Raw genomic sequence first — 19,284 nt, 5'->3', positions numbered from 1 at the left:
GTATTAAGTTATATTAAAAAGAAAAACTTACTAACTTCTTACAATTATGCAACAATATTTGTTACCCAAAGTCAAGTTTTCTTGCAACTGATTCCCAAATTAGTCTGCAACAACTTGGTATAAAATTATAACTGGAACGAGTACAATTAATGGGAAAAACAAAATGTTAATGCTACTGTTACAGTGACTAGTGGAGAAATAAAAGTGATTGTTTAGATTTTATATTTGTATTACGAAATGTATCCTATACAAATCCTTCTATTGTATGTTTTTACCTATTGTACAACAAAATAAAATATTTTTTAAAAAAATTATAGAATAATCCTTAAATATTTACTAAATGTGTTTCTACATGCATATGTAACTACATTGTAAAGAAATAACTTGTAATTCTTAACCTTAAAAACAGGATTTTAGCAACAACTTTCTTCTATAATTATTATACAGTCGCCAAATTCTCACGTGTTACATGTACATTGGCAGAACAGTTTCTAAACTTGCCCTTCTGATATAGGATGGAGAACTTGAACTGCTTTTGCAAGATTGTAAACTTGTCTGCTTAAGTGTATACTGACATTGAGTTTCCAGCTGTATAGAGCTCTGCAATGCTGTGTGCGAAGTCCGTCTCGCCATCGCTGGGCGCCTTGCAGCACTCTATACAGAGAGAAAGTCTGTTCCCAGGAGCTCGAGAGTGCATGCTTGGTGGAAGTGCCTTAAATGGCAATGCATTAAGTGTCTCACTAACCCGAGTGTCATACCTGTTAAGGGGAGCTTGTGCTTACACAGGTGTGGGGTTTTACAAAAGCATCAGGGCTGGCTGCCAAAACGAACCCCGCTCCTGCCTGCTGGACACGGATAACGCTTTCCTGTCATCTTCATGCCCAAAGGGAGTGATTGGAAAGGACCTTGCTAGCGAACGTGTGGCTGCCGTGTCTCCTGGTACTCAGCGTAGGCAGCTAGGATTAAATCCAACAGGACAAGAAGGCTCGCACTAAGAAGGGGATGACAGACTACATCTGAGTTCAGAGATGCTAATCGCTTAAACTTAAATGTTTTCTTTTTAATACTAGGGAGAAAGATTCCTCTGGTTTTAACTATGGATTTTCCTATTCAAACAGGTTGAAATGGTTCCATTGACAGCAGTGAAGACAGGATTGCAGAAAGGTGAGTTACACACGAAAATAAGCTTTATTAAAAGTTCCTGACTCGTCACACTTCGGCAATGGTTTTCGTTCTGTAACTGCAGAGGTCTTAACGCTTTCTGGTGATGAACATGACAGATGCTGATCTTAATTTCTCTTGTGAGGGTTTTCTGGTTTTTTTTTTGTTGTTTGTTTGTTTGTGCATTGCTAGTTGGAAGGATAGTGTTAATGTGCTGTAAGCACATAATATAAGTCCTTCTTCTGGACATTTCTTAATTAAAAAAGTCTTTGCTTAGCCATATTTTAAGATGAATGATGAAGAGATAATTTCCTAAGGGTTTGTCCTCTGTTATAGACAATTTAGTAGCTTCCTCCACTATGTCAGCATGTTCAGAAGTTTGTCAAAAGGTCTTCCTAAGGTGGTTTTCAGTTAATTAGCTTTTTGGGAAGAATTAAACTAGTATTAAAGTTGCCAACTGAAAATTAAGGCTAGCAAATAAAGTACAGTTTCAGGCTGTCTCTCATCTTTTTTTTTTCCCTTTAATAATTTTAAGCAAAAAAGTTGAGAACATATATTAGAACTAATTTTAGTATGTTGTGTTAAGGTGCCAGCGAGATTTCAGATTCTTGTAAACCTTTAAAGAAAAGGAGTCGTGCCTCAACTGATGTAGAACTGACTAGCTCAGCTTACAGAGATACATCTGACTCTGATTCAAGAGGACTTAATGATTTACAGGTAAAGGCATATTGTTTCTCACAGGGACTTGTTCGTTTAATCTGTCAGTCTAATAGGCTTTTCAGTTGCATATTGCTAAATATGTGAACACTGTGTTTTCTACAAACTTCATGTCTTTTATTGTCTAAAAAATAAAGCCTAGTCTTTTTCTTTCTAATCCCCTCCATTGTATTGGTTTAAAAAAAGATACAGTCTTTCTTTACAAATTTTCCTACTTCTTTGACAAAACATTGGTTTAGATCACTGACTCGGTTTGGGTTTTGGAAGGTTGTTAGATTCTTTGGGAATTGGGAAATGCCGCCGTGTGTTGGTGTAAAATTGAGAGGTGTCTGGAAAAAGTAAAATAGGTATCTTTATGGTTTTTTGCTTGTACGGGTAAAAGATATGTCAAGAAGGCAGCACTCCTTGTATCATTTTAATGAAGTTCAACAACTTTCAAGGACCTTTGTATCTCTTGACATATTGAATGATCTTTTAATCAGTGGTGACTTAACTATTTTTTTCAGAATGTGGTTGTCCTTTGCAAGTGTCTTGTTTGAGTGCCTTGGATTTTTCTTCTTTGTAGGGTAGTTTTGGAAAACGTTCAGACAGCCCATCAGCTACTGCCGATGCTGATGCTTCTGATGTGCAGTCAGTAGACTCTAGCTTATCCAGGAGAGGAACTGGAACAAATAAAAAAGACACTGTTTGTCAGGTAAATGATTGTACTGTAAAGAAATGAATACTAAAGATGTATCATCCATTTCTGTTAGTTTGAGCTGACAGGCTTTCCAACTTACACTACTTTGTTTTAACTGTGTCTCATAATTCGACATCTCAGATAGAATACCAAGGCTTTTAGGAGTTTTTATGCTCTGGAAATGATTCCTAAGCCCTCCTGCATGCTAGAAAGCTCAAAAGGTAGAAAGTGGTATCCAATCCATACCTGCTAGCATAAGTAGAAAAAGTAGATGCCATTTTCTGCTCCATTCAAGGAGTTCAGATGGCCTTTCAGGATAGGGTAGAATGAGAATTTTCCAGTATTTTGGAGAGAAGATTCTCTGGCTGCTTTCCTGGTCGATAGTAAGGGAACAAGCTGCTCGTGCTCTTCAGGTGCATGAGAAAATGAGGAGTCCAGACGGACCCTGTAGTGCCTCTCCTATCTCTGTCCAGGCTGGCGCTGTTACGAGAGCAAGATGCAGAAAGTGCTGGGATTGTCTTCAGCCCAGAGACTTACCAGGTCTGCCGTGGGATGCAGGCCAGTTCTCCTGCCTTATCTTAGCTGTGAAGAGATTTCAGCCAGTTTCTATTCTTCGTTAACATCTGGGAGTCATTTGCATTTAAGTATGTCAGGTACCCTTTGTTCTCTGACTAGCTGTCTGTTTGTTTAAGATCTGCGAGAGCTCTGGCGAGTCTCTGGTGTCCTGCGAGGGCGAGTGTTGCAGCGTCTTTCATGTGGAGTGTCTTGGCCTGAAGTCAATGCCCGATGAGAAGTTCCTCTGCACTGAGTGTAAAAACGGTGAGTGTGTTCCTCTGTCTGAAAAATGGGGAGGGATTTCCCACTTTGCTGAGGAGCTATGTTCTGGTCAGAATAAGCTGAGGTGGTAAGTTTCCAGATTTTGGGAGTGTGTTTGGGTTATTCTATTACTTTTTTAACCTCTGAGGCCAGATTCTCATTTTCCACTTAGCAAGTACCTGGTAAGAAAAAGTAATAAACTGTTTAGGGTTTTACTCAGCATAAGGGACTTTTATGTTAACAGCAATTACGTAGTTATTGTGGATTATAGTAACCAGTTTACCTGTTGGAAGGGAAGGAGCCTTATTGCTCAAACCAGTGTAACCCTGTTTGCTTCAGAATTTTTTTTAACAACACTTGTATCTCAAAGTATTGGCTGTTACAGTTGGGCTTCCTTATTCCTTCTTTTACAAGGAGAACATACGTGCTTTTCATGCAAACTTCCTGGCAAAGACGTGAAGCGCTGTTCCGTCAACACGTGCGGTAAATTTTATCATGAGGCCTGTGTTCGCAAGTTTGCCACTGCTCTGTTCGAGTCACGAGGATTTCGTTGCCCACAGCATTGCTGTACTGCCTGCTCGATGGATAAGGATATTCATAAAGCAAGCAAAGGTGAGAATAGAGCTGGCTTTGAACAGCAGGAGGAAACTCAAATGGGTTCATCGCAATAACAACGAATATAACTCTACCCTCTGTAATGCAGTGTGCAGCAAGGAACACGGGTTCCTCCTCAATGAGGTCATTAACTTAAATCTGTCGTGGGTGGGAAAACAGCTAGCAGCCTGAGACCGCTGTCTAAGCATACCTGGATCCGCAACACTAAAGTCATCTTTTGTTGCTGGGTTTAATGGGAGCCAAGGGTTAGTAGTGCAAGGCCGAGGAAGGGGTTTTTTAAAAGACAGTTGGTAGTAGCCTTTAGAATAATTATTTTTCAAGACAAAAAGAATCCTTTTAGAAATTAACCAAAATATTTAAACAAAACAAGTAGACTCTAGAATGATTGAAACCATGTATTTTTTCTTAACAGTTTTACAGTGAAAGTTAACTCTTAACTTTTGTGAAACTTCGTTTTTAAAGATGTAAATGTTTCTTTTAAATTTAGTACTCTGATTGGGATAAAAATCAGCCTTGCATCTGTCTGTGGTGTCTTCTACCATATCCTGACTCCAGGGTGACACGGTGCATTTTTCTGCATTTATATTAAACAGGTCGCATGGTGAGATGTTTCAGATGTCCCATTGCCTATCACTCAGGAGATGGCTGTATTGCTGCAGGAAGCTTGTTTGTGTCATCCCACATTCTCATCTGTAGTAACCATTCCAAAAGGAATCACTCCTCATCAGCTGTAAATGTAGGCTTTTGTTTCGTTTGTGCAAGAGGTGAGCACACTTGTTTTTTCCCCTGTTTTATAGTTCTTCTGTGGTCACTTGTGCAGTTTAGTGATAAAAGTAATGTATTTCGTAAAGAAAAACTCCCTTAGGGCTCTCTGGGATTTAAATGCTGCCTGTGATTTTTTTTTTTTTTTTTTTTGGTCAACAGTTCTCATGAGACTTCCACTTGCTATTTTGGTCCGTAATATTTGATACTCAGAAACAGCGATAGGTACTCAGAAGGCCTACTTGTGTTGCCAGTAGGAAAAAGTGGATGCCGAGCCCCCAATTCCAGCCATTGCAAGCTGAGAATGGATGCTGTGTTATTATTCACTGTCTGTTAAGCAGAAGGGGATTCTTTCACCACTCACAAACTTAAAACTGTTTAAATTTTTAAGGCTAAAAGGTAGGATTTACTCATGAACTAGAAAAATTCATTTTAATTTATAACTACCATCACATTTGAGAACTTTGAAAGAAAAACATTTACAATACCGTATAAACAAGTTTCATGCTGGGATTTTCCATATGCCAAAGTTCTCTTTTTTTTCTCTTTTTCCTTTTTTTCTTTTTTTTTCCACTTGTTACTTTTATGGTTCTTAAGTCACTAGTGTTCTGCCAGATAGCAGGTTGAAAAGTTTTGGTGCATCAGTTGCTTTAGTCGCACAATGCAAAAATACCATTATTCTCTCGGATTAATCAAAGTGACACAGTTAGGTGTTTGAAGAATAATATGTATCTTATACAGTATTTCAAAAGTTTATGTTGGATGTATTCTTTTCAGCAGCTTTGAAAGTCACTAGTAAGGAAATGAAATGAGATGAATCCTGAAGTTACTTGTTTTCACTTGTGTTCATTCAGTTGGAGGTTTAGAATGGGAAAGATTGCCTTGAATTTGGAAGAGCAGAGTAGTAATTAAAGACCTTTGAATAGGAAGGGAAAGATGGTGCCAGAATAATTTCCTTTCTATTTCTCTCCTTTCTTCCCCTTTCCTCATTTCCAAGTAATTTAGGAGCCATCACAAAGAATCAAGTTTAAAATAAAATAAAAAAAAAAATCCAGAAGCTCAGAGAGAAACAGTAAGTTTTAGAATGAGCCTTAGAAAAGGTCCTCCAAATGTGTAAAAAGATGTTTACAACATGGGTCAGTGTTTCTCCTTTTGTAGGCTTGTTTAAACATTTTGGGGCCACCCCAAAACAGGATATGCGTGGTGTAAATCACAGCAGCATTGCATAAATGGACACATGCAAATTTGACATTGTATGTGTCTTTATACTCTTTTATTTTAGGTTTTTAGGTAGCCTTATATTTGTTTTGTGTTTTAATTTTGGTTGATAGTATTATTACACATCCAGATGCACAGTCTGAACAACGAAACCAAACAGTTGCTGTGTCTTTGAAATAGAGCTAGCTGAAAATGTGTGACGTAGCATTCTGTTAGCAGATAGACGCTTTGGGGCATTCTGCATCAGATGCTAACTCTGAGAAAAACGAATACCTGTCCTTCAACATTATTAACTTAACCAACAGTTACATCCAAAAGCCCAACATAAATAAGCGGAAAGAATTTTTTTCTAGAGCTAGAGTAGAATCATTAAAAACGATTTTTGTGGTAGATAGAGCAGTTCCATAATATTTTCAGCACTTTGGTTTTATGTTTTTTATCTCAGTTCTCCGGGGTCAGTCTGGTACCAGGATCAGATATAGGTTTATGACGGGAGAGTTTCTATGGATCTTCCCTGGTTTGAATGTCAGATTAGAAACGTCTCTTGGCAAGGTCCAACGGTGGCTTTAGTCTGCCCCTGTAAGTATTAACGTGAAGAATTTTGTATGGTAGGATGATGTCTTGTCCTGCTGTTCTGCTCCTAGATGAGGTAGGTCATAGGATCTTAGCCATTAGAGAACCGGACTGATGCGAATGTTGCTGATCTCGATTATGAAAGCTGTGTTTGTCCTGAGGTGTGAATGGAAAGCAACGGCAGGCTTCTGCCATTGGATTTATCCTAAATATTTTGTTTTCTGCCAATTTCAAAACACTATTAAACTATAGTATCAAAATACATTGCATGATACAAAACATCTGAGTTTGAAGTTGTACTTTATTAACCCTGTGGTCAGCTACTACAGATGCTTGAAGCTGACTTAAGGTCCAAATATCATAGAAGAACCTACTCCAGATTATAAATCTGCAGTAGTTTGTTACAGATACATATGAAGGTGAATCTCCTTGGGAATTTTTTCTCCAAGTTTTGGCTACTTACTCTGTGACACAAAGCTGTAAAATAGAGGCCGCCTACTTCTCTTGGGTTGAACCTATTTAAAAGCTCTATGAAAAGGAATACCTGCTATTTGGCATCCATGTTATGTATATGGCACAGAAATCGGAATTTAGGAGTAGGATTCCAAAATGGAATTACAGTAAGGGAGTCTTACGCTTGCTGAAGATGCAGACCTGCATTTATTTCTAAAAAATAAATTAAGTGCAGAAGAAAATTTTCATGCTTTTTTTTTCTTTTTTTTTTACCTTCTTTCCCCCCCATTTGACATTGTTTTAGTAATTCTGTTTATACCTGAATCTAGCTTCATCAGAGATGAAACTACAGAAGTCTGTATTTTCTTCTGGCAATATAAGTAACCTCTGAACCCCAGCAGATGGAATTTCCTGTCCTGTATATTCACTGAGTCTTAGTTATGAGAACTTGAAAAGTTACAAACCGCTACCACTGACTGAATCCTCTGTATTTAACAGCAACTATGTACTTGTTCTTCTAGAAAATTTTTGTGGGGTTTGTTTCTACTAGGCGTAGCTGGAATCAGGAGCCAGTGTGCTTCACCGAAGAAAGATTGTGCGAGGTTTACATTTAGCAAACTCCCCCGGATGGGTTGAATTGAGTCCTGTCTAGTCATATGTGGTCAGCATGAGGGACATAAGGTGAGGACAGCATCTGTGGCAGGAGCACTGAGAGTACCTGCTCAGAAAGAAATGGGGAACTGAATGCTTTAGAAATACTTGGGCATCTGTATGTGAGAATGGTTACTTAATTAGTTTTAGTTGATATCAGAAGGAGAAACTTTGTATTTAGGTGCAAAACATTACTGAAGTGAGAAAAAGTAGATACCAGACAATCTATAAAATATACAAACTTGCTTATCATGAGGTATTTGAAATATGGTGTATTTTAAGACTTCTTATTCACCTTCCTGAAATATCCTTCATTAAGCACATTATAGTTCACATAATTGCATGCATAGGTCATACTTGTTTTATGAATCCTCCTGAGGACATGCTTTCCAGGTAGGCTGACGCCGTTCTCCTTACGCCAGTTTTTTAGGCACCCCGGTTCAAAAGCTTCTCTACAGCAGTCAGCTCTGCGTGTGTCCCACAAAGGAAAGAATTGGGGGCTATCTTGGTAGCTCATCTTTCCTGCTTCTTTGGGTCTTGGTTGCTCTGCTCCTCCCGTGAATTACTGGCCACATGCTTCTGATCTGTAGCTATGGGGCTCTCACCTGGGCTGCCTGGCTCTTTGGAGCAGTGAGGAAAAACTCATCTTGGTGGAGAAAGTCAGAGAAATGCAAACACATTGTTTGAAATAAACACATATAGGAGAACAGAGTGCTTGACTGCTCCAAAGTGTTTAATTTGGTAGCTGTGGGAGGGCAGGGTTGGTGGAGCTTTACTTAAAAACAGATGGCATAGGGCAGAACTTTCATCCGTTCTTTCCCCTCTGGTACCTTGCAGAATCAATGACCCCCCTTGTTGTTTTTATCCAATACAATTATAAAGGCAAAACACTTTCATAGATAAGATCTTAGAGATAGATTTGTAGTAAGTGGGATGGTGAGTTCTTATGTACAACGTCTGCTTTTTCAGTTTGTAGCCCCAACTAACAGCATGACCTTTGATGCAGTGACCATCATCCCCCCGCTCTTCACATTAGCTTGCTTTCTTCATTTGGGAGGGAGGGTGGTTCACACAGGTATAAAATTGGTTGCTTTTCTTGTGCTTTTCTATAAATGCACAAATTAAGGGTAAAAGCACAATTGAAATTCCACTTAGAAGCAGCTTATTCATCATAGATTTTTCCAGTTACATTTTAATTTAGTCTCTCAAACACATAACCTCTTTCTTAGTGAAGAAACCTTCTGTCAGACTTTTCCTTTTCTTCATTTTATCTTTTTTTCATTCACGCATAAATGCATTAGAGGTGTTCATTCAATTTATTTTATTTTCTCCTTTATGGAATCATGGGTAGTTTCATTGCAACTCATCTCTTTCTGTTTGTTTCGTATAGGGTTGGTAGTGCAGGATCATTCAGACCCCCTGTTCAGTTCATATGCCTATAAGTCCCACTACCTACTGAATGAATCAAATCGTGCTGAGTTGATGAAATTACCTATGATTCCTCCTCCTTCGTCAGCTTCCAAAAAGAAATGTGAGAAAGGTAACCAAAATAGTTTCTTTCTCTTTAATTTACTTTCGCTTTTTCTATTATTTCTCTCTCTTTAAATCAAACAAGAAATGTCTGCTTGTCAAGCACCACTTATTGCTTTTCAGTAAACTTCACTCATTGATTATTGTGAGCGTGTGTTCATGTTGTTGGCAATTTTTTTATTACAAAAGGGCTTAAAATAATTACTGTCACTAAATTCTCCTTGAAAGAGGTTAAATCACTTTTTATCTGGCCTAGGCTATTCCAGCTTCAGGGAAGCTATTTACACAGTAATGTGAAGAGGTGGCAAATAGAGCTTGATATTGTTGCAGTTCAGTGCTTACCAGGATGATGTAAAACAGCTTCTTAAATTGATTTTATATATGGAAGAAGAGGGGGGATGTTCTGTTTCAGATCTTTTAGGTAGCTTATGCAGAGCCTGCAAGAAGAAAGGATGTGTCAGGTTGAACGTGGGTGGGTCCTGTTGCCATCCAGAGGATGTCCAAAGGGGGAAGGCAGCGAGGTTTTGCCTGCGTATGTGTCCACTAGTCCTTGGGCCTCGTGTTCCACCTCCGCCAGCGTGGGACAGCCAGTGCTCCTTCCCCTCCTCGCGGGACGGGTGCTCGCTTTCTGAAGCAGTGCTGCCTGAAGGAGTGGCAGGAGATGCTTTCTGTCCTCTGCAGAAAACCTGCAGCTCCGGGAGAGAGCGAGCGTTTTATTCTGGTGTGGGTGGTGCTGTAGCATCTCAGAATACCTTACGGGGAGATCACTGTTGTCTGTATAAAATATTCAGATGTAATATTTTATTCCCCACAGAAATTTGATTTCCCGAGAGTGTTCAGAAACGGTGCCCAATTAACCATTCTAAAGTTAGGTTATTTTGAACGTTGCTAGATTGATGGCTTTCAGTAGTTCCTGTAATTCCTGAAAACAAAAATTATTTTGAGCCCTCTGCTTAGCTTGAGCAATATCTTACTAATGCATCCTGAGAGCAAAGTGTTGGTTTTTTTTTCTTGCTTAGCACTGAAAGTTTTGTGTTTGATTTTGTTTGATTTTTGCATCTCTTGGCATTTTACCATGTTGGATAATGTTTCAGTAATTTACACTGGGTCTGTATTTCCTCTGAAATAACATTTGCAAAAAAATATTTTAAAAGTTAAAATTCTATTATGGGTTTGGGGAGCTCTGGAAAATCCATATGGTTGGATTTTTACTGTTTTTATCAGAGGAAATACAGTATTGATCATGCAACTGATTTGTTTAAGGAATGCTTATTGTGACATGCAACAATCAATTAATGCAATGACACTTTTGAAAGTCTATAGGTGGACAAGATTTTCTGATAAATGTTTGAAAGTTACTATTCACACTTCTTTGGATATTGTCCTTGAAAATTACTTTAAATACTCTCAAGTCTCTCCCAGATTTTCCATCTGGGACACAAAAACTTGTTAATTTTTTAAAAATTTCTATATCTATAAAAATGTGTATATATATTTTATATACGTACATATATAAAATATTACAATATGTGTAATGTATCAAGTCTTATTGTACGAGCTGCTTTGTTTGCCGAGGGTGGCTCAGATATGTGCTGTGGCTCTCCACATTTAATACATCTGCCAAAATACAAGCCAGCCAAAACAACTTTTGTCCAAATAAGTATAAACTTCAGAAATTAATGTTAACCACTGCACTAAGATTTCTTTTGTGCGCAAAAGGAACTTTTGGGATGGGGACAACTTGTGTGGTGTCTCATTCTGCATTATGTACTGTGCTCATACTGGTAAACACTTATTTTTGTGGAATAAACAGAGTTATTACAATTCTTTTATAATGTCCTTGGTACAGAAAAGCATTGATCAACCTATAGGCTGTGGGTTTTTTTAATGCACACTAACTGGTTGCTGAGGGATTTAGTCATAACAATGTTGATTGAAAAAGTGTTTCTTAAAAATTTGGTTATTTATCATTGTTTTGGCCATCACCAAAGAAATAAACCAAAGTTTTGGCCATCACCAAAGAAATAAAAGCTAAGGGCACTACTTTCAGATGCAGTGCTTTCTTTGGGAATGTTGCCTCTCCTGCCAACTTACCTCATGTTTGAAAAATACTCAGCTGCTTTTTGTGAATCTTTGATGCAGTTAAGAGTCACAACTTGCACATTAGCTGATTGCACTGCACAGTCTTTTTTAACCAACGTTGTTAAGTTTGACTTGATCCCTTTCTTTTGCCATTTTTTTTTCTGTGAGGCAAACAAGATTGTAGAATGGATGATTTAAAATGAACATCAATTGCTATGCACAGGAGGAATCAAATCCTTACTTCTATAAACCAAGCAGGGTTTCTTTGTTTAAAGGTGGAAAACTGTTATGCTGTGAATCCTGCCCAGCTTCCTTTCACCCTGAGTGTCTCAACATAGAAATGCCTGAAGGATGCTGGAATTGCAATGACTGTAAAGCTGGCAAGAAGCTACGTTACAAGCAGATCGTTTGGGTCAAGCTTGGAAATTACAGGCAAGTTTGCTATTTTTGGTTTTTAATGCTTTGGGTGTTTTTAATGTATTATAGAATTACAGGAAGATAACTCAAAGCAGCTCAGTCTTCGTAAACAAGAACTAGAAATACAATAATTTATCTACTTTGTGCCAGTTGTTGATGTTGCCCTTTAAATTAAATTCTCCTGCTTTTTGGATACTTGATTGTGCTTACATTTGCTCTGTAGAGTGTAATAGCAATATGGAAATCCAGGGGCTGTCCTATAGATGTCCTAGCTTGTGTTTGCTGTTAGTCACCTGCAGGAATACAAACATTTATAGGCGATCTTAGAAGTCTTTGATCTTAGAAGAAATCTGGAATAAGAACTTTTCTTGTGTTTTGCATGGTGCTTCCCAAGTGTTGCTAAAGGGAGACTTGATTGCATAAGGAAGGAATTCATTTCTTTAAGAAAGGAAAACTGGCTTTTATTTCTCAGTCCAGTTAGGCAAACTCAGAAGCTAAGGCTATAGGTCAAGGAACTTATATTATTCTTTTTTTTTTTTCCCCCCCCTACTTTTCAGGTGGTGGCCAGCAGAGATCTGCAATCCCAGGTCTGTGCCTCTCAACATACAGGGCCTCAAACATGATATCGGGGACTTCCCAGTATTTTTCTTTGGTTCACATGACTACTATTGGGTACACCAGGGCAGAGTTTTCCCTTATGTTGAAGGAGATAAAAGCTTTGCTGAGGGGCAAACTAGTATTAACAAGACCTTCAAGAAAGGTAAAATCAAACAAAGTTTATAGTGGTTTATGACAAAAATTCCACGTGTTTGTGTCTCCATCACCACTTAAGCTGCATGGGAATATTATGTGACTAGTGTTCTGTGTTCACGTAAAATTGCAAACATTATGTAGATCCCTTGACTACAGATAAAAATATGTTTCTTTAAGTGCCTACTCATTGTGTATTGTTGTGGGCAAGTTCAATTCTTCCACAAACTGGGAAGTGTTAAGATGGAGCTTGGGCTCTGCTGCATGGGATCATTGTTCAGTATCTCCGTACCTACTGAAAAGTACCTGACGATAGATTCATGATATACTGCAATAACTCATTTTTAGCTTGTTTTTTTGTTTATATTCCTAGCTTTTAAAAAGAGATAAAAAACCTAAATACATACATGTGTATATTTGCTTAACAGCAGCTGGTGCTAATTGCTTTCTATTTTGAACTCCCTTGCACAGCACTTGAAGAAGCTGCAAAGCGCTTCCAGGAGCTGAAAGCACAAAGAGAAAGCAAAGAGGCATTAGAAATTGAAAGGAATTCAAGGAAACCTCCACCTTATAAACACATTAAAGTGAGTTGCTGTCTTTCTTTTCCTATTTTTATTCTGTGCATTGGTGAGCTATGTATTTAAACCAATATTTGCAACAATTCAAGCTTAAGGAAATTTAAATAAATCATTTTGCTGTTCTTTTCAAGAATCTTTTGTTCTGTCTTACAGTACCATAAAACATTCTTGTAGCAGAGTATTTGTGAAAGACAGTTAACAGTTGAAGAACAGTTTTACCTAAGGTAGAATTTTGCTGGCTGCAAGCTCATGTCATGTGTCTTAGATACATGCTGGCTATTACAACTTACTAAACTTTGTTAACACTGAACTCAGTATTAGTAGGAATACCGACTGCTCAGCCTACTGCAGACTGCAGAGTCTAACTCTTGCCAGCAATTTTGGACACATAGGGCTTGGTGTTGTTTCTTTAATGTTTTTAGTTTTAGTTGGAAGAAAGCCCAGTGTTTATCAAGTGGACTTGATAAACTTTGTGTGCTTTGAGTTCCTGAACCAATAATTTTACTGGGGAGAGACTCATGCTGTACTGTCTGAAGTCATGACTTTAAATGTTCTTCACTTAAATTGCTTACTGCTGGCTTCTGTGAACCGTGTATGTCCCCAGTGAAGTTGGCAACTGAGTGGCAACAGAAGCCATCTGTAAAAGTGCATGCGTCTGCTTCTGAATTGCAGGAAGAATACTTGTTGTGACACGCTATCCTTCAAAAGGGTCTAGAAGAAAAATAATGACGTAATCATTATTTTCTTGCCTTCTCGTGTCAGTTGGTGATTGGCCTCCAATAAAGCTGTTGAGTTTGTGTTCCTCACAAAAGAACACAAAAGTTTGTGTTCGTTGTCATCTTCACTTACTCTTTTTTTTCCTTTGTTCCACAGTCCAACAAGGTGATAGGGAAGGTTCAGATTCAGGTAGCTGATCTGTCAGAAATCCCTCGCTGTAACTGCAAGCCATCGGACGAGAACCCCTGTGGCCTGGAGTCAGAGTGTCTGAACAGGATGCTGCAGTACGAGTGCCATCCCCAGGTGTGCCCAGCGGGAGAGCGATGTCAGAACCAGTGTTTCACCAAAAGACTCTACCCTGATGCTGAAATCATAAAAACTGATCGACGTGGATGGGGTCTCAGGACAAAAAGGAGCATTAAAAAGGTAGAATTACAAAGGACAAAGGTTGTGATAGCTGTCAGTGTGGTTTTATGTGAAAACACTGCAACTCTGAGTACCTTAAGCAAATGCATACAAAAATGTCAGCGCTTGCAAGTAAATGCTTTGTGTTAAAAAGGCATGAAACTTCTGTAGGTGAAGCAGTAATGGTGAAATCTACTTGGCTGTTTTGACAGAAGCGTCTTAACCTTGATACTTACAGAAGAAAAGCTAGTTCCAGGTGCTTGTGATTTTGTGAATTCTGTTGGTGGAGGGAAAGAGCATGTGTGTGTTTTCTCACTGTCTGCTGGGCAAAAAGGGAGAGAGCGGTCTGGGGAAAAGTAGTCTGAATACTGGTTTCTTTCCCTAAATAAGGCCACTGAAGGTGATGAAATCTTAGAGGGCTGGCAAAATAAGTCTCCTGGTTTTTCTCTTTTTTTTCTTTTCTTCCCCTCGTCCTTATCATAAGCCAGCAAATGACAATCACAAAATATGAGAGAAGCTCGAAGGGTGGGCGGAGTCGGCTTGAATTGTGAGCCCCTTTTCTAGGGGGTTATTCTTAAGTCTTTCCTTTTGCCTTATCTTTTTACACTGTTACACAGCAACATGCTGACGGCATTTTCCCGTTAGCGGGTTGCTTCAAGTGGGGGAGTTTGCGGTATTGCTCTTGCAGACGTCTGGTAACGAGTCAGCTTTCTCACCCTCCTGGCGTTCAACTCTTCAGCCTGGATTTGTTTCAGAAGAATTCTCAGGGGATTAATGAAATGCTTGAGGTGATCAGGCTGCATTGGACAACAAACTTTAAAGATTCTTAGAAGTTCCAGAAGGCAGAGAAGAATAATGAAGATACAGAGATTTCTGTTGATGGAAGCGATGCTGCTATTGTAACAAAAAGCAGCAAGGACCGAGTAGCCTCAGGAAATGTTACGGACTTTCGCTTAAATACTAGAATGGCTGGCGTCTTTTGGAGTATCGGTGGGTGCAGTCAGTGAGGTGGGGGAATGGGAATATTCTTCCCTGACTGTCAGAAAGCCATTGGATGTGGATCACTTTGGTTTTCCTTTACGCTGTATCGCCACGCACTGTATTGCTGGGGATACAGCATTGTCTGGGATTCAGGTGGGATACGCAACAGTTGATGCGGAAAAACACAATCTTACTCTGCATATCTAAGTGTGAGAATCCTCGTCTAGCTGGATTGCAGTCTTGCTGTACTTCGAGCGAAGCATGAGGATGATTGGCCTGGATTTCACCTCTGCTTTAACTTGCCAGGCAGAGGAATGGATCTGATGGACGGATGTGTGTTTTGCTCTTACTCATGCAGGCTTCGTTGTTTCTGAACAAGGAGATGGCTGAGCATACCTGAAGAGTAGAAGATGCAGTTATGGCCATGGATGGAATTGGACACTTTAAGACTTCAGGACAAGTTGTTTTTGTCTCAAGACTCTGCTCTAGAGAACTCTTTTGCTCTTGGTTGCCTTCATATTTTCTTCAGTTTGAATTTGTCCTCATCTTAACAACAACAATATCCTGGAGCTTCTCATCACGAGGAAACAGGCCATAGTTTTGGTGGGCTGGAACTTGATGTGAGGATTACACCGCTCTGCTGTGTAGTGAAAAGGTGGCTGTGCTCCAGACTGGAAATTCTGCTGGATTGGATGATCACTGTGGGATGATGTGTTTAGCTTCCAGTGTAATCAGAAAGTATAGAAAAAGCAAAGAGATCCTGAGTTGATTCTCTTACCATTAAGCAATGTGGCGTTTAACTTTATGCGCAGGTAGTGTGTAGGATAATTGCAGGAAGAGGTCCTGCAATGTCAAGATGAAAGCCTTGGGCTTACGTATAGTAATTTCAACTGTGAATTCTTTGCCTTTTCCATTTTTACTAGACATCTACCTCCTTGGCTTTTTAAAATGTAGTTTTCAGTCTCTAGAAACCTGAGATAAAGAAATATTATGTAGCGGTTTGTGACAGACATGCATGTAAAGGTGGTATTGGAGGTGTTTTAACTGACAGGTTTTAGTGAGGATGCCGTTAACCACTCCATCGGTTATAGGTGGAAACTTGACTGTCTTTGGGACTTTTTTCAACCTGTGTACACCTGACTGATTTGACAACAAGTAGCTAGAGGAATAGTGGGGGGAAAAGCTGTGTTTAAAAACCTTTCAATACACTACAGTTATTCCTGTCCCAAGTACCTGGTGAATTTTTATAGCAGGTTTTGGGTTTATTTATTGTAGAGTTCCTGTGAATTTAATATGCAAAATTTATAAATGCATTTGAGTCCTGTAAGAGCTTTACTGAAAACTGTTGGTGGTTCTGTTGAGTTGTCCAGGTGTTCCCAAACACACAGGCTGAACTGAAAGCAACTTGGCAGTGAAGAGACTTCGGTTTTTTCCCTTTGATTTCGACTAAAATTTTCAGAAGCACCTAAGTGATTTTTATCTAATGAATGTGTGGGTTAGATAAAATCAGACTATTCCAAACTGTAAATCAGTCTTAATGAGTGCCAGGCTTCTGAGTCACTTAGGTGACTTGCCTCTCAGAAACGTGACCCAATTGCCTGATTTCCACTCTTACCCCTTTCATTTACCACTTTCTTCATTCATGTTTGGGTTGTGACAGCCGCGGGCGAGGGCACGCAGGGACAGGCGTTGCTGCCTGGAGCCCCGTCGCATCCTTCAGGGCATCTCAGGAGTCACTGGCCCAGGCGTCTGCCCTGAGCATGTGCTTGTTAACATGTTGGTCCTGTACGTTACAAGAGTTTTTCTTGAAGTACCAGGTGCTTGTTGGACACTTGAATTTGAGTATTTCAAATAGCTATTTTTTAACAGTGTTTTAAACCATCAGCAACTGGCTGTCTTGATACCAAGTGATGCTCAGCGTGCTGCATATTGACTCCCTTGCATCAAGGTATCAATCACATCCCAGCTCTTCGGAATTCCCTTAGGTAAAAGTTGGGAACATTCTGTTGGCCTGGAGGGCTACTTTTAAACATGGTTTTTAGCGATTAATTTTTTTAAATTTACAATTTTTGTATAATCTGTGTTTCCTTAAAACTTTGTTACTGCAAATGTTCTGAGTTTATTGACTCTTAAAAGTCATAATAAAAGTGAAGTATGTAGTGAAAATACTTGCCATTGTAATAGTTCGTGTTTCCTTAGGGGTCTATGAATATTGACTCATTGTCCTTTTTAAAAGAAAGCATGAAACTTCAAAGGATTCTAGAGAACTTGCCTAGAATTATGGCTTGTGTAGTGAATACAGAAACAGTGCTTGGCTCTGCTGCCTTTTTATTTTGAGTGGGCTTATTGCTTAGGCAACAAATACCTGGTGCATATATTCACATCTTGCCTACTAGGTGGTTAAAGTTTAATGCTTTTTGTGATGATTAGAGTATATTTTTATAGGAAGTGCTTTTTTCTGTGCTGCTTCCCTTTATCATCGTAAGAAGTAGTAAGCATGGATTTCTTATTTTTGTTTTCCTTTACTTTTCAGGGTGAATTTGTAAATGAATATGTTGGCGAGCTAATTGATGAAGAAGAGTGCAGATTGCGGATCAAACGTGCACATGAAAACAGTGTAACCAATTTTTATATGTTAACTGTAACAAAGGTAAATATTATGTCTTGTTCAATATAAATTGTTTAGGGTTGAAACTAGGGGCAAAATGCTGGCAGAAGCATCATTCCATATTTGATGTTATCCTCCTACCGACACTCCGGTGTTTCTCTTTAATGGAATGGGTGAAGAGATGAAACAGAAAGCCTGTATCTTAGGTTATGCACTCTGTGCTTATTTCACTTCTGTAAGCACAAATATTCAGACGCTTTTTCATAAAACTAACTCTGCAGGGAAAACTTACCACTTTTAACTAATTTAAAATAAGCGTATTTTTTGCTGCCTTAGCCATTAGTAGCCACTTGTCAGCAGGAAACCTTTTTTTCTTTGTAAGTACTAAATATGTCTTTGTCTTTTTTTATTTGAAGGACCGGATAATAGATGCTGGCCCAAAGGGGAATTATTCTCGTTTTATGAACCATAGTTGTAATCCAAACTGTGAAACACAGAAATGGACAGTGAATGGTGACATTAGAGTTGGACTATTTGCTCTTTGTGATATTCCTGCAGGTAAAAAGATGGCACTATTTTGCATGTATACTTTTGTCTTGAAATGGCTAAATTCCTAACTTGGCCATGTTTTTTTTCTCTGAAGTTACTTAATACCAGTGACATTTATAGGAACTTTGTCATTCATTGGAGTGGAGACAAATATTTGAGTTCTAGTTTTAGCAGGGATCTTACAGTTAGAAATAGTTTGAAGCTGAAAGCTACTGTTAAAGCTAACTCCAGGGTTTGCTGCTAAGTACAGTGTTAACTCTGTGTCATGTAAACGCTTACCATAGCATTGATGCTTTCACCGATATTTGTCTGCTGTGGTATTATCTTTCCATGTTAAGTGTTTTACCTGATCTGTCATTTTAACTGGGTCTGTATGATAGTGTAGCTGCTACTTATGTCTGATCTAGGCAGAATTTGCTACTTTCAAAGTTTATGAAATCAATGCGCTATTTCAAGCTTGCCGTTTCAAAACATATTGCTGCTAGAAGTCAGAGACTATGAAGAGATAAATGCTACTGAAATGTCATTGTCACGAGCCTGTCTTTCCTCGGTGTCTGTATGGGTGAATTGTTTTTCTTTAAATTTTAGGAATGGAGTTAACATTTAATTACAATTTGGATTGCCTGGGCAATGGTAGAACCGAATGTCACTGTGGAGCAGAAAACTGCAGTGGTTTCCTAGGAGTGCGTCCAAAGGTACATGGATGAAAATTGAAGGTTCTCTTCCCAAATTCAGAGATCTACTGAGAGTAGGGCAAAGAGAGGTTTTTGGTTTATTTAACTTTTTACTTCAGTCTATGTAATACTTTCCACCCTTGAAAGTCTCTAAAGATTTTACGGTTACGTGCAGTAGTGCTATTGTGTCTAGGGTGAAGTTAATTTACCAAATTGCGTTAATTCAGATACCTGTGGATGGGCATTTCTGGCTTTTATCGCTTGAAAACTTTTTTGAGTGGATTTAATTTAAGCATAGTTCATGCAAATAATAACCCAAAGTTGATTAAATTAATTTTAATGCAAGGG

General features: G+C 38.8%; 1 protein-coding gene across 11 annotated transcripts in view; it reads left to right on the top strand.

The window, feature by feature from the left end:
• NSD3 (nuclear receptor binding SET domain protein 3) overlaps positions 1 to 19,284 on the top strand; it is a 53,455-nt gene that overhangs the window by 26,667 nt on the left and 7,504 nt on the right. For 4 of the 11 annotated variants that reach the window (XR_012677462.1, XM_075174839.1, XM_075174837.1 and 1 more), the window contains 14 exons: positions 1,119 to 1,164; positions 1,748 to 1,878; positions 2,444 to 2,572; positions 3,250 to 3,376; positions 3,788 to 3,985; positions 4,582 to 4,752; positions 9,036 to 9,185; positions 11,533 to 11,689; positions 12,232 to 12,434; positions 12,896 to 13,008; positions 13,876 to 14,145; positions 17,639 to 17,755; positions 18,130 to 18,271; positions 18,851 to 18,957. Coding sequence is in view for 8 of the 11 variants with exons in the window: in XM_075174839.1 (XP_075030940.1) it covers positions 1,119 to 1,164; positions 1,748 to 1,878; positions 2,444 to 2,572; positions 3,250 to 3,376; positions 3,788 to 3,985; positions 4,582 to 4,752; positions 9,036 to 9,185; positions 11,533 to 11,689; positions 12,232 to 12,434; positions 12,896 to 13,008; positions 13,876 to 14,145; positions 17,639 to 17,755; positions 18,130 to 18,271; positions 18,851 to 18,957 (2,061 nt within the window). In the remaining 3 variants the exon portion in view is untranslated. Of the gene's footprint in view, positions 1 to 1,118; positions 1,165 to 1,733; positions 1,879 to 2,443; positions 2,573 to 3,249; positions 3,377 to 3,787; positions 3,986 to 4,581; positions 4,753 to 4,912; positions 5,098 to 7,544; positions 7,676 to 9,035; positions 9,186 to 11,532; positions 11,690 to 12,231; positions 12,435 to 12,895; positions 13,009 to 13,875; positions 14,146 to 15,463; positions 16,341 to 16,974; positions 17,032 to 17,638; positions 17,756 to 18,129; positions 18,272 to 18,850; positions 18,958 to 19,284 lie in introns of those variants that run through there. The other 7 variants (XR_012677463.1, XM_075174840.1, XM_075174841.1 and 4 more) reach the window with 7 other exon arrangements.

This window comes from Calonectris borealis, chromosome 27 (assembly GCF_964195595.1).
Source record: "Calonectris borealis chromosome 27, bCalBor7.hap1.2, whole genome shotgun sequence".
Taxonomy (NCBI): Eukaryota; Metazoa; Chordata; class Aves; order Procellariiformes; family Procellariidae; genus Calonectris; species Calonectris borealis.
Note: the sequence above shows the minus strand (reverse complement) of the source record. Positions and strands in the feature narration are given on the sequence as shown.